The sequence below is a fragment of the Anguilla anguilla genome, chromosome 14, assembly GCF_013347855.1.
Source record: "Anguilla anguilla isolate fAngAng1 chromosome 14, fAngAng1.pri, whole genome shotgun sequence".
Classification (NCBI taxonomy): domain Eukaryota; kingdom Metazoa; phylum Chordata; class Actinopteri; order Anguilliformes; family Anguillidae; genus Anguilla; species Anguilla anguilla.
In genome coordinates, this window is record NC_049214.1 from 32,028,823 (window position 1) to 32,043,767 (window position 14,945).

Genomic DNA, 14,945 nt, shown 5'->3' on the forward strand with positions numbered 1-14,945 from the left:
GATTTTATATTCATATATAGTATGAGACAGAATTTATGCTTAGCTTAAAGAGGTATTAAACACTAAATCAGGATTTTTGAGTTCTAACGTCAAGTATTCTGTCTCCTCATTTGACACATTATTATCAGCCCTATTGTTAAAAAAAATCAATTTAAGGCTTGTCCCTCCAAAAAATAGCCATGCACTGCCACCCAAAGGGGAAAAGTTGTGTTTTGTTTCACTTGGATCCAACCCCACACCTGTGACACTGAAGTAGGTAAAAACCAACTTTAACGTAAGTTAAAGCCCCATCTCTGCCCCTCTTCTTGATTGATGGATAAGTATTATGTGTTCAGCCTGTCTAAAACGGCTGCACAAATGACCTTGCTTATTTCAGCCCACCTGCGGTCAAGTTGTAACAGCCTTTTTTTTCATCTTTAGATTAACGTAGGTAGATCCTTTTGAGTCTTTCTTTGTTTCATGTTCTATATTGTTCTTTAGCTCTATATTTGGCACTTATTAGTTTGTTAGTGATAGTAATGTTAGTATTTTTATAGTTCATTCCAGTCCCAGATCTAGACTGCTGTGATTGGGGGGCAGACAGAAATTTGGGGGGGACAGCTTTTTATTCAAGGCACAGTACGTGCTATAGTTTTCAGGCCTGCATTGCTTATTGATTTTTAAGAACTTCATTATACAGATAAGAAATGAAAATACAGGGAAAACATACCCTGCATTCCATAAATATAGATATTGGTCTGACATTTGTGTTTTTTATTGAACATAATATTTACACATCTGTTGGCCGCATTGCGAGATTCAAAGAGAAAGCACTTAATTTGAATGAAAAGTGGATAACGAAATGGCTTGCTCCCTAGCTAGCTTTTTAAAAATATTTGGCGGAAGCTACTTATGATGGTCCCCTCTCACCCTCAGATACACTATGACAATGCCCCCTGGGCACACAGTGAGGTCCATATAGAAACACTTTTGTTGAGAATGGTGTGAAAGAACTTTACAGGCCTGCACACAGCCCTGACCTTAGCCTTATCCAACACCTTTGAGATCCATCGGAGAGCCAACTGCAGTGCCCGACCTCACAAATGCTCTTCTGGCTGAATAGAAGCAAATCCCTGCAGCAATGCTCCAACATGTAATATAAAGCCTTCCCAGAATAGTGGAGGTTGGTATAGCAGCAAAGGGTGGACCAACTCCATATTTATGCCCATAACTTTGGATGAGATGTTGGATGTCAGGTGTCCACATACTTTTGGCCATGTAATGGCCCAGCAATCTTTGCATATCAGAAAATAACACTAGTACCAAAGAAATGACCACAAATAATTAAATTGAATAGTTTGATTGAACACATTTTCTGTAGAATGGGTATATAGGCTAAGTTTGATATGATCACAGACTATCGTACAAGGAAATCGTAGGCCTACCTACCATGATAGAGGTGAGTTTGCTTATTGAACAATATATATAAAACAGATGGCACCATTGCAATAAGCATGTTTTATCTGATATTCACAGAGCATCTCAAATGCAGTGACCCTGCACGAACATACTTGTTTCATGTAGTGGTAGTTATCCATGGAGTTTGGGGGGGCAGTGCCCTCCCCCCCTCCCCCCGATGTGGCCCTGGTTCTTTCAGTGTTAAGATTTAGATAGACTAGGTTTTATAATTGTACATGGCAACTCCAATTGTAACGTTAGTGGCTCTGGTTTGGGTGACTAGGCATTTTTCTGTGGCTAAAGCCTAAAGAACATCATGAGCACTGGATAGAGCTGTTAAAATAACTGGTTTCTTTTCACAGGTATACATTACCAGCGATTCACTGACTTGGCTCTGCCTTTGGTGTATATTGTTGTTACAGCATGGATAAATTCTGGTAAGTGTACATACTGCAAAAATACTTTTGGTGGCTTAGCAACATAGTCAAGTGCAGACAAGACAGTTTATTAAAGGCATACGATGTACAATGTTTTCCTTGAAAATATAAAATAACCATGCTAAAACATATCTATGAAGCACTGGCAATTTGTGAACCTTTACCTGTATTTGTTATTCTAAAATGTGTTTGGGACATTTTGGGCGTGGCGCTCTTTTCTGTGTGGGGAGGGGTGGGTGTGGCTACAGAGCCTGTGGTTTGGGATCAGATTTCAGTGGAGTGCTTGTTGCTACCTTGCTAGTGAAGAAGCCCAGATACAGAAAAAGCAAAAAGACAAGCTGACAGGGCTCGTTCAAGAACTACAGTTAACCTTAGAATTGCATTTCCTTGGTAGTCTGCAGAAGTTTGCCAAGAGGATGAAAAGCAATGTTGAGTTGGCTTGTTTTGTGTTGGATCTGTAAGTACCTGCTGTGCGAAGTCACTCATTACATGGTACTAACATTTACCTCCTATCCAGCTAGATAGTACATTAGGTCGGGTACTTGGGGTGAGTGGACAGGGTTGATGATGGAGGAGGAGACTTTGATTGTAAACACAGCAACACAGCATGGCCAAATAAAAACCTTGCATAGAGAAACATGCTTTATTTCTCTACAAGAATCCAATTATGGCTTTTGAGACAGATGTTCCATGTGAGGTTTAAAGGACAATCTAGTATCCAGACAAATTCCTAAATATTTCAATTTGGGTACCCTGAAGTGTACGAATGCAGACATTAGAAGTTTTCCGTAATAAATCTCCTGAAAATAAAATGCATTATATTTTTAAACATTAAAACAAGTTTGTGATTAATAAGAGCTAACTGAAAAGCATCAAATGCAAACTGTAAAGTAGTAATGGCCTGGTTAAACTTGGAGCTATACAAGGCATACAATATTGTATCATTGCATAAAAATGGACATTGCAATGCACTGCTGAGATTGCTCTTATTTGTATTAAGTGTGGATAAAAGTGGACATAGAATAGACCCTTGTGGGACACCTTTACTAATTTCAAGAGAGCTTGATTTAATACCATCAGGCGTCAGCAACAGTAGCTTGAGTTTTCTCCAAGAGGTATGCATAAAAGCAGTCAAGAGAAAGTTCATCCAATCCAAAGGAGGATTACATTTTTCAATAATAATAATACTGGCTCTGAATGTTTGATTTCTAGCTTTTTGGATACATGTAATTTGCCAGTGGTCACTGCTGTCTTCAGCAAAGTCCTCACAAGCTTGGTATTTAAATTGCCTATTCATTGGTATAATGTCAGTGTAGTAATCATGTTCAATACTTTGTCACACATCCTTTGCATGCAATGACTGCTTGAATTCTTTGATCCTTAGTCATCACCATTTGCTCAGTATCTTCTCTGGTGATGCTCTGCCAGGCCTGTACTGCAGCCATCTTCAGCTCCTGCTCTTAGGGGGCTAGTTGCCTTAAGTTTTGTCTTCAGCATAAGAAATGCACTGCTGAGATTGCTCTTATTTGTATTAAGTGTGGATAAAAGTGGACATAGAATAGACCCTTGTGGGACACCTTTACTAATTTCAAGAGAGCTTGATTTAATACCATCAGGCGTCAGCAACAGTAGCTTGAGTTTTCTCCAAGAGGTATGCATAAAAGCAGTCAAGAGAAAGTTCATCCAATCCAAAGGAGGATTACATTTTTCAATAAAATATTATGGTCAACAGCGTCCGATGCCTTGGATTGGTTGATAAAGAGTGCGGCACAATGCCGCTTATTATCCAAAGAGTTGACAATATAATTAATCTCAAAAATTACTGCTAGTATTGTGATATGACAGGCCTAAAACCTGAATGTTGTGGTTCTGGAATGTCTTTCACCTCCACAAAGGCTCATTTCTGAGAGTTAGCCAGTGATAAGACTTTGGCTAAACAGGAAAATTTTGAAATTGGATGATAATTGTTTAGATCGCTGGTACAGCCAATACAGTATACAGTATATAGAGGGATAACCTGAGCTGCAATCCATAATTTTGGGATTCTACCTGAAATAAAAGTTATATTAAAAATGTGAGCAAGTGGTATGCCCATTATATGAGCCCTGAGACGCAAAAGGCAAGGATCAAGATTGTCTTGTCCCACTGACTTCCTTGTGTTTTTGCTAGCTAGTGCATTGTAAACTTCATAATAACTTATAGGTCTAAAAGAGCGTTTGCTAGGACAAAATGAATTGGATGAAGTTCCTATTTTTGGATTGAGGGTAGTTATCTGGAACAATTTCAACAGACAGCCTGTTAAACAAATGGCCAGAGGACATAAAATGATGATTAAAAGCTTCCACCATATCTGTTTTATTTATAATAAAATAATGTAACTGAAAATGCAAGAAGGGAGAGTAGTGATGGAATTATTTTTCAGTGATTTCACCATTTTCCAAAAGCTATGTCCATCTCTACTACATTTTGAAAGAGAGGTCAGGTAATAATCACACTGGACTTTTCTTATCAAGTAAATGCATCGGTGCTCAGTTTCCTAAAGTTAAGCTAATTAGCAGGCGTACCAGTCTTTTAACTTAGGACCAAGCTTTGTCTCTGATATGAATAGCTGCAGAATGATCTGAGGAACACCAGGGGTTAAACTGGTTTTTAATCCTGAAGTTTTGACAGGGGGCATGTTTTCAGCAGTAGAATTTGAAAACACATGAGAGAAATGGTCCAAAGTTTGGTCAGAATCAAGGATGTAACAAGTTATTTCTAATTCAGAGTAAACAGATCATGAAGAGATAACCTTGTTCAACAAAATAATTGAAATTTCATTTTGTAATAATACTGGCTCTGAATGTTTGATTTCTAGCTTTTTGGATACATGTAATTTTCCAGTGGTCACTGCTGTCTTCAGCAAAGTCCTCACAAGCTTGGTATTTAAATTGCCTATTCATTGATATAATGTCAGTGTAGTAATCATGTTCAGTACTTTGTCACACATCCTTTGCATGCAATGACTGCTTGAATTCTTTGATCCTTAGTCATCACCATTTGCTCAGTATCTTCTCTGGTGATGTTCTGCCAGGCCTGTACTGCAGCCATCTTCAGCTCCTGCTCTTAGGGGGCTAGTTGCCTTAAGTTTTGTCTTCAGCATAAGAAAAGCATATTTAATTGGATTCAAATCAGGTGACTGACTTTGCCAGTCAAGAATTATCCAGTTTTTGGCTGTGAGAACATCGATGTTGCTTTAGCGCTATGTTTGGGTTCATTGTCTCGACATAGGATGAAGCACCATCCAATTAGTTTTGAGGCGTTTACTTGAACTTGAGCAGATAAGATGCTTCTGTTCACTTCAGAATTCATTCTACTGCTGATATCAGTAGTTACATCATGAATGAAAACAAGCGAGCCAGTACCTGAGGCAGCCATACATGCCTAAATCATAGCACCCCCACCCCCATGTTTCACAGATAAGGTGATATGCTTTGGATCTTGGATCTTCATTTGGACGTCACACTTTTCTCTTGCCATTACTCTGATACAAGTGAATCTTGGTCTTATTTATGGTCTTATTTGTCCTTAAAACCTTTTTACAGAACTCTGCAGGCTTTTTTTCCGATACTTTTTAGCAAAATGTAACTTGGCTATCCTGTTTTTTTGCGGCAAACTAGTGGTTTGCATCTTGTAGTGCAGACTCAGTAGTTCTGTTTGTGAAGTCTTTTGCGGACAATAGTCACAGACTCATCCTCGCTGCATCCAGAAGAGCATTTATCATGTCAGACAGGTGTTTGGGGTTTTTTTTCCTCATTATAGTGTGTCTGGGAAATGAGGATGAAATAAAATACTGTATGTTTATTTTCTGAATCCAGCAGTTTTAACAGCTAATGCCCTCATTTAATGTTTGGCACTCTGAATATCGAACACAAGTGCATCAACAGTTAAATTACCTCACTTATCCAACATATTTATTAGGTTTAATTTGATAATTACTATCAAAGATATCAATTATAAATTAAAATGTTGAATTTGTTGATAGGCAGAGCAACCTGTTCGATCCTCCTTTATGTTGGACCAACTTTTAAATTAAACAACCAGATTAAAATTTAATAACTGTTATTGCATCAAATTGTACAACCAGATTAAAACTAAGAAATGTATGAAGTTATACCAGATATTCACGGCTAATCTAAAGACGAGGTTCTGCTGCCTTAAAAATTTATGAATGTATTAGCCATAGAAAATAACAGAATGGCACAATTTGAAGCTGTATGGGATGGGATAATGAAGGCAGTAGTTAAGGGACATTTATAGTTATAGTAGGTAAATGCTTAGGAGGGTGCTTTTGTTGTTTTTTTGTTTTGGTTTTGTTTGTTTTTTTTGGAGGAGTGATAAAAATGAAACCGATAATGTGTCAATTTGCAAAAGAGGCTGTGTGAAAAGGTAATGGATAGCTAAGTTGTTAAAATGAATAAGGGGTATGATTTGGAAATATAGTAAATATGTAGGACTGAGCAATTATGTGGATTTGTATGTTTTGATGTAAGTCTATGTGGAGGAAAATCCCTTCTTAGGTTCGGTGGGTGAGTCGGTGATGCAAGAATAAAGACTAGAACTTATGATTTCTTCTAATAACCTTTTTATTCTCTTTAATCAATAATCCTTTTCATGTACGTAGGCCTACGGGAGGTCTCTAGTACCATAAAGATACATAGAGAGCTTCCTCTCATTATGTTTTTACATCCTTTTTATACAACCAGATCTCCTCCTACCCTGATGTATCTTCCCTTTAAAATAACCAATCCCAGCCTAGGTCAAACATATGTTTCATAAGTTAGTTTAACAATAACTATTATATAATCTTTCATTTTAATCAATGACAGATATTTCACTACACACACTTACAGAGAAATGTATATGCATGACTTGAATAACAAGTATTTGTCTTCATGGTTAACAATTGTTCCATCTTCCAGTTTCAAAGTACATGCACTTTACATGCATTCACTACATGCTGTAATCCAACTGAAATATTGACTCATATACACACCACCATGTTCTAACAAACTATGTTTATATCATTACTGTTGCCGTGATTACTTTGATTTTCATTCATTCATTTTAATAGAATATAATCTATACATTTACTAGATATAACAAATCAGTTCTTTATAATCAGTATCCTTTCTCTTCTCTTACAACTCAAAGGTCTTCTGCACAAGACTGTTTCCCACCAGAAGTTACTTACAAAATTCCACTCAAGTAAATGTTTACAATTTTCCCTCCTGCAGCTGGGGTTCAAAGATTCTTTAGGTAGTATGCATCAGTGTACAAGGAGACCACTGTCTTTCCTTAGTTACAAATAGACATAACACAGAATACCTATTGTTCTTCAGAGATCATCCCATAATCACATACATTTAAATATATTCTTGATCAGTACAATCTTTAATAAGAAGAAATGTAAAAACATTAAAAGAATGAAGAAAACCCATACTTCCACATCTAGTAATGTTTGGTGTGTATGGATGTTTTGTATTTATGTTAGGATGTTTTGTGTGTGATACATGTATAAGAAGTCATGTTGTGTGTTCATAATGAAACGAAAATAATGCAACAAAAAAAAAATGTATGAATGTAGCAGACAGACAGGTTACAGTCACACAAGAAATGAAAGGAATACCGAACCAGAGCTGTTTCTCCTATGGTAACCCCAGGCTTGTGCCTAGAGCAAAATTAAAAAACCAGAGTTGAAATGTAAAATGCCTAACCTAGATGCAGGACTCAGATGCCTACTTCCAACTAACTGTTAAAAACTGAACTCCTAAAGAAAGACACAAATTTTATCTACTGAAAGAGAGGGTGGGACACCCCCTCTTCTCCTGACTGTGCATACTTACTTAATGATCATGCAGGCTCCAAGCAGTACTGATTTTGTCCATTTCGTATATTATGAGTTCAGATCAATCTACAGTACAACACTTATTTGTAAGGTTATAGGTAAATTGGGTAAATTAAATCTCTTTCCTCGTGAGCATTATGGTGACATTAAATATTAAAATGAATATTTTGAGATCTTTTTCGTAGGGACAGCTTAGGCTATTACGGAGTGTTTGTGAGCTACTATGTGAAAGCACTAGATCAGGCAACAATTAAACCACCCTGGCTTCCACTTTATTCTGCTTTATTCTGGTATGTCCTGCCCAGGTGAGATATTACATATATATATAACATAGTGAGATATTGGATGTCAGGTGTTCACATATTTTTGGCCATGTAGTGTATTTGACTGCACAATGAATAACATACTGGATAAATACTTAACATTTTTTCATTATCCTTCTTTGTCTTAATTTTCTTTAAGTGTCCTATGCCTGATTTAATTGTCTCTCACTTCTCTTCCAATCAGTTCATCTCCAGAATGTTTTGATATACCATGCTCCAGATGTAGAAAGAAAAGTTACTTCTGGAGTCAGCTTCGGAGTTGTGTTATTGTGCAGTTTATTGGCAGTTTGTTCTTCAGGTAAGACTATATTTTACAATATAGCAAAATACACGTTACACAATACATTGTGCATACAATCAGTGTTTGTATTGGGATGTATTGCAGTGTTATTGTGCTGATGGGGATGTGAGGATTAAGTAAAATATGTTTATTTTCTGAATCCAGTGGTTCCAAGAGTCAATGTTCTTATTAAAATGTTCAGCATCTTAATATCTCTGGGAGCCCTAGACACAGGTGCTCCCAATTGCACAAATGACCCCCTGCTCCGCGATTCAGGCACCTGTGAGCGAACACCAAAACAAGCAGCACGGGTAGCAGAGTAGCGGGTCATCACAGATTGTATGCACAGTTTGTATATGGAGGGGAGAGGGACAGAGAACAGGCAGCTTTCTTACTTAGTAACAGCTAATACTATAATATCGTATGGACTTTGAACAACATTTAAAAATCAAAATATCACTGTTTCACTGAGATGTCAACACACACATGCATTTCATGTATAAATACATACTGCAGTAAGAATGTTTCGAAGTGTCCATTGAAACTTTTCATATGAATGTGTGTCCACATGCATTAGTAACCAAATAACTAAAACATTGTCCTTTTCTGTACTTACAGTGTTAAAAGCTGTACCACAGATACTTACACAGTCATTCACTGTGTTTCTGTGGCTAAACATTGCCACTTTTTTTGAAGTAGTCTTTCTGATTTTCACGCATGATGGAGATTTTTTTTTAATGGGTAAGTTGCCCTTTAAAATAACCCATATTAAACAATGCCAAGCACATACAGGTAGTGCACAGAAACTTGTGTAAATGAGGGTCAGAAAATATGTGGCTGTCACACCCATGTAGCTAATCAAAATGACCAAATAACATCCCAGCATTCATATAGTTAAAATCAAAGTGCTGGACGGCTAGTGTCTGCCAGTTTTTTTTTTGTGTGTTTCAGCACCAGTTGATTGGCTAAATAATCCACACACCTCAAGGCCTTAATTGGCTACTGACTAAAATGAAACCACAAATGTAGAATACTGCAGAATTCCAAGATTACTGCAGATTCTAAGGCACACAGGACATGCTTGTGGGCCAAAATCTTATTAATTGGCTTACATTTGTATTTCCATTTTTTAATCATTAACTATACATGAAAAGAAGACTGTTTTTTTTTTTTTAATTTCCCTATCACAAATATACAAATGAATATAATCTTAATATAAATGGGCTTTAATTATTGTGTTGATAATCCATGTGTCCATGTTATGTTTATTAAATGCCATGCAGCAAAAATCTGTTAACTGCGCTAAAATAACTTCATCGTTAAGATCTATGTCACAAACAAGTCTGATAGTACCTTAAATTGAAAAGGAAGGTTGCTATTCATCAAAAGCACTTTCTTCTGCAGAAAATCTAAACTCCAAATTATTTTGTAAGATTTGTAATTGGTAGGTTATGGTTTGCATTAATATTGAAACCAAGCTTATTTCAAAATAGTTCAGCTATCTTTTGTGGCTAAAATTTTAAAATAAACATGATTTTCTTAGTGTACTTAAATTATTTTTATTATCTACACTAATAATCATTAAAGTATATTACTAATATTTTAAAAAAATGCATATATATATAAAATGCAAAAGAATCACCAGTGTCAGTGTATATAAATGTCTTTGTTGTGTACCTCTCTGTTTTTCAGGGTTGGTTCTGGGCAGTTCTATAAGTGGTTTTGGAGTTCTAATACTGTCTGTGTGTAAAACCTGTTTGCTGAGAATAAAATATGTATGTAAGTATAACTTAGCTACAAATATTGTGATTGAGAAGGGTTTTGTAGCAAAACATTTGTTAAAGCTGTTTATACCATCATTCACAGCCAGAACAATATAATATGTTGAGTAAATATAACATGAATTTTCTGACTTAATGGTAGCACATTTTCTTTCAGATTTATATCGGAAAGTCCTGCTGGTGCTTTGCTTAATTCTTGAAATTACATGCTGCTTTCACTATCTGGATGTCGTTTCAGAGAAGGATAAAGGTATGGAATTTGGTACTTTTGACATTGATTTTGAATGAATCAGTTTTGGCCTACTTTATTGGTTAAGTTCCTATGTTTTGTGCATAATGACTTCTTTTTTTTTGCATAACGGGCATATGTGTATGAGACTGGAAGAAGTACTGGGGAAATCACTTAACATTAATTTATTATTACACATTATTACATTACATCTACGCAGCCGATATGAGGGAGTGTAGACGTGCGCATGCTCACCTGTGAAGCACGCAGTCACCCTCTCCTTTTTCCCCACATTGCAACCCAAAAGCGAAGCTCCACACGGACATGAGTTAGAGGAAGACACTTCATCTGTAGCTTTAGTAAGCAGACCATACGTTTCCAATCTACCAGCAGGGGTCACTGGGGTGCAATATGGAACCTGGCTGACTGAACACTTCCCAAAATTTGGGCGATGCTCCTGCCAATTATGCATCACCTTGATGGGCTACCAACAGAGTCGGGCTTCGGTCCCAGGCCCATCCACTCACAAGAACAGTGCTTTAACAGATACCAGACCATGGGGCCCATCCTTGCACTAAAACAGTGCCTTAACAGATACCAGACCATGGGGCCCATGCATTCACTAGAACAGTGCCTTAACAGATACCAGACCATGGGGCCCATCCATGCACTAGAACAGTGCCTTAACAGATACCTGACCATGGGGCCCATCCATGCACTAGAACAGTGCCTTAACAGATACCAGACTGTGGGACCCATCCATGCATAAGAACAATGCATTAACAGATACCAGACCGCGAGGGGCCCATCCACCAACTAGAACAGTCCCATTTATATTTTTTTCCCAAAAGGAGTCCTTCCTCCTTTCATATATTTTTAATTGGTCCGACAGGGAGAAAGCAGTGAGAGTAACAGACAGAGGGTGGATGATAACAGCTCAGGGGGTGCCGTGGCAGGGGATCGAACCGTCAACCACACAGGGAGATTTGTACATGGCTCAAGACTAGGCCATCCTACAGACTGCTCCACACATCTCACCCCCATTATTACATTATTAATACTGCATAAACTGCAGTCTGTTAAAATATATGATATTACCAACACAAATGTGCTGTCCCGGGATACCCAAGTTGTAATTTCATTATATACTCATATTTTTAAAATCATTATTCTCTATTATTAACTATATCATTGCTCCTGGCAGGACTGTGGCATCTTATATGGTAATCCAGTCCCATAATAGCTATCTAAATTCAAATTACGGAATCATTTGTTTAAAATTTTCTTTTGTCAAAGATGAAATATTTCGCTCAAAACTTTAATGAATTCATATGTGTGTTACCACAGACCGCCCAGCATTGATGTTTTTATGCGCATTCCTCATCATCCTGGCTGTAGCAGCATCCTTTCGGCACAGGTGTGATTTACCAGGTACGGTATCATTTAATTGATGTGGTGACCAACACCCTCGGAACACACGCAGGAACCCCAAAGGATGAGAGCAACAGCGGGTCCAATAAGTGACAATCTATTAACTTATTAGTGCAACCCTCCAGTGGCCATGACGCCAGCATCCTGAGATTGTTCAGCTCACACTTTCTGTGCTCCTGCAACCAAACTATTAGTTGAAAACACAAACTCTGTGTTTTAGCTTTATTAGTAGACAATTCAGGACAATTCCGCCAAAGAGTTTCTAAGTGCCGCCATTGTCGTGCCGGTAGTCCATTTACCAAGACCCCCCCCCCCCAGTCTCATCTGCAACTACACCCCCCACGCATGACACACTGGACAATAGTGTCTATCTGGGCCTTCATAATAATGTTCTTTCACCATTAAAAATTCATTTTCCGTCATAGCAACAAGATAAACCCAAAAATAGCCCTAAGATATGCCAATACAGCAGTGAAAACGCTGCACACTGAGTAACTAAATGAACAAGACAGATTTTTCTTTAAAAAGAACCATGTCGTTCTACTGTCAATATCTGGGACTAAATATGGAATAAATATACAACCTTACCATTGGTTTTGCACATAGAAATGTCCCTTTCGAGTCTGAGTGGTCTTATATTGTTTTGGACAATCCGTTTGTGTAATATACGATCATTTGTGAAGCCTGGGAACTTTCAAAAATTGCTGTGCGAAATACCACACATGCTGTTTACAGTGTTGTCGCACTTTATAGTACCGTCTGACTTGATTGACAATTAATTTATCCAATATAAGCTGTCTAACGATGTATCACATGTCTAATTTTACTTCTCGAATAGCGTTTTGTAGCTCAGCGTAACCAAGGGTTTTTTCTCATCATCGCAGCCTTACACATTCACTCTGTGGTTGCAGTAAAAGACACTGCACCTGGCAAAATGTTATCAATCAGTTTTTGGAAAATATTATTATTCTTGAGAAATTCTGAGCATGGCTAAGGCATATGTTTGCTGATAGACTCAGCTGATGCTGTTTTGTGGACCAAGTCAGAAGAGAACGACAACATTGATTCTCTCTCTGTGTCTCTATCTACCGAACACAGATAAGATTTCTTTGTCTATATGGAAGTGTTACTGCTCAATATATTTTGGTTATATAAGTTATTTTTTAAACAGAGTATCTGAGTGTAGGGTTTGTGTTTAATACGCCGGATGTGAAGTGAGCTGGAACATTGCCAAAATGTGGTGGATGGTTGAATATTGTTTTAATGTTATCTTATCCCCATACAAGAAAACATTACATACTGTAGAGTACAGAAAAACATATGAGAGTTAATGATTACACATTTAGGTACTGTACCACTTTGTGTGATGATTTTGCATTATTTTAAAATCTGATATCAATGTTTGGAAGCTACTGAAGTAATCCAAGAAGATTTAAATAAAATCCAGAAGTGGGTGGAAACCTGGCAAATTTAATTTAATATAGCCAAATGTAAGGTTCTGCATGTGGGAAATAAAAACTTTAGGCAGGATTATTTCATGGGAGCAACAAAATTGGAATATGCTCGGTTTAAAAAAGACTTAAAAGTAATGGATTATAAAAGCCTTTCTGGTTTTAGGCACTGTGCTGTAGCAGTAAAAAAGGCCAATGGTATGCTGGGATATATAGCCAAAAGTATTGAGTATAAATCCAAGGAAGTTAGACCACACTATTTTATAAGAGTATTGTGTGCAGTTCTGGGGACCGTACTACAAGCAAGTATTTTTGCCTTAAACTTACACACGTACTAAAACAGGTCTCATTGCTTTTCAGCTGTTCCTCATATACTAGTATATGTGATTGGTTCTGCTGTCCTAAGTGTCGTTAATTCACTTGCTCTGGCAACAGAAGTCTTTCTGAAAGCAGGTGAGTACAGTAAACAAAAAAAGACCTAATCTCAATCCAAACATCTGTCTTGATTATTCCCTTTGTGTGAAAAATCAAGTATTCGGATCTAAAATTTAAGCCTACTACCTAATTTATGTCATACTACCAGTGCATTCATAGGTGTTAAATGCCGATTTTAAATGTGACCACTTTTGAGAAATGTGATTGTACATGTGCTAACTGGAAATCACAAGGCCAAACTGTGGAATTCTCTGTGAGGGTTTTTGTAAACACGTATTTACTTTCAGAAAAAGGGGAGCGAACTGTGAAAGATCTTCGGTTCATCATCCTCCCCCTTGAGTTTTTCTTTTTGGCCTGTTGGCTAGTTTTACAGATGTATGCATACTGTAAGTATCCTTTGGAAATTGCTAACGTTTTCAACATTTCAAAAATGCCTGACACTCACATATCACATAATTCCTTCAAATTGAAAAGAATATTATGCATGTATTAATTCAATATTGTCATATCTAGCTAAATGTTAACCATCTTTGTTAATTTGTGAAATGCAGGGCTGCAGAAAAAAGAAAAGTAAGTACAAACACCCTGTAGTAAATGCATTTGCCAGAATTATGAATTATCTGTTATAGATCCTTTTCATAATTTTTAAAATGTATTTTTCCAATGTTTTTTTAGTTATTCAAATATTTCAAAATATACTACATGAATGCTTCATGTTTCAAAATTGGAAATGTTTTAGTTGACTTAGTCTTAATACATTTTAAGGCTAGTTGTATAAAATAAGTTAGAATGCAAAACCTTTTAAATTAGCAGGACTGTCTCGATCTGTAAGTTCCTTTCACTGTTTGTGGTAACACTACCATTTCATTTTACCTTAGAATTAAAGAACAGCTGGAGCTAATGTTTCAGTTCTGCAAAACACAAAGCCAATCACCAGCATCATCTCAGCAAAATCAGGTGTGTAGTGATAAGTCGTATAGTTTTAATTCGCTAGGGAAGCAGTCACAGTACAGACGGGGCAGCAGAGAGGTTTACAGACAAGGGCCAGCAGAGAGGGGTACAGACAGAGGGCAGCAGAGAGTGTTACAGACAGGGGGCAGCAGAGACGGTTGCAGACAGTGGGGCAGCAGAAAGGGATACAGACAGGGGGCAGCAGAGAGGGGTACAGACAGGGGGCATTTAGTATTCAGATCAAATACCTGAACTACAGTTTTAATTCACTAGGGAAGCAGCACATACACGTTGTTAATGGGG

The 14,945-nt window shown here is 37.3% G+C and overlaps 2 protein-coding genes across 2 annotated transcripts in view; both read left to right on the forward strand.

The window, feature by feature from the left end:
- The window catches only part of LOC118213033, a 199,754-nt gene that overhangs the window by 86,813 nt on the left and 97,996 nt on the right, over nt 1–14,945 (forward strand). The window lies entirely within an intron of this gene.
- Nucleotides 1–14,945, forward strand: part of LOC118213375 — an 83,229-nt gene that overhangs the window by 15,646 nt on the left and 52,638 nt on the right. The window contains exons 7-16 of the mRNA XM_035392292.1: nt 1,800–1,874; nt 8,269–8,382; nt 8,983–9,105; nt 10,057–10,143; nt 10,303–10,395; nt 11,722–11,805; nt 13,617–13,709; nt 13,979–14,077; nt 14,243–14,261; nt 14,570–14,648. Of these exons, the coding sequence (XP_035248183.1) occupies nt 1,800–1,874; nt 8,269–8,382; nt 8,983–9,105; nt 10,057–10,143; nt 10,303–10,395; nt 11,722–11,805; nt 13,617–13,709; nt 13,979–14,077; nt 14,243–14,261; nt 14,570–14,648 (866 nt within the window). The remainder of the gene's footprint in view (nt 1–1,799; nt 1,875–8,268; nt 8,383–8,982; nt 9,106–10,056; nt 10,144–10,302; nt 10,396–11,721; nt 11,806–13,616; nt 13,710–13,978; nt 14,078–14,242; nt 14,262–14,569; nt 14,649–14,945) is intronic.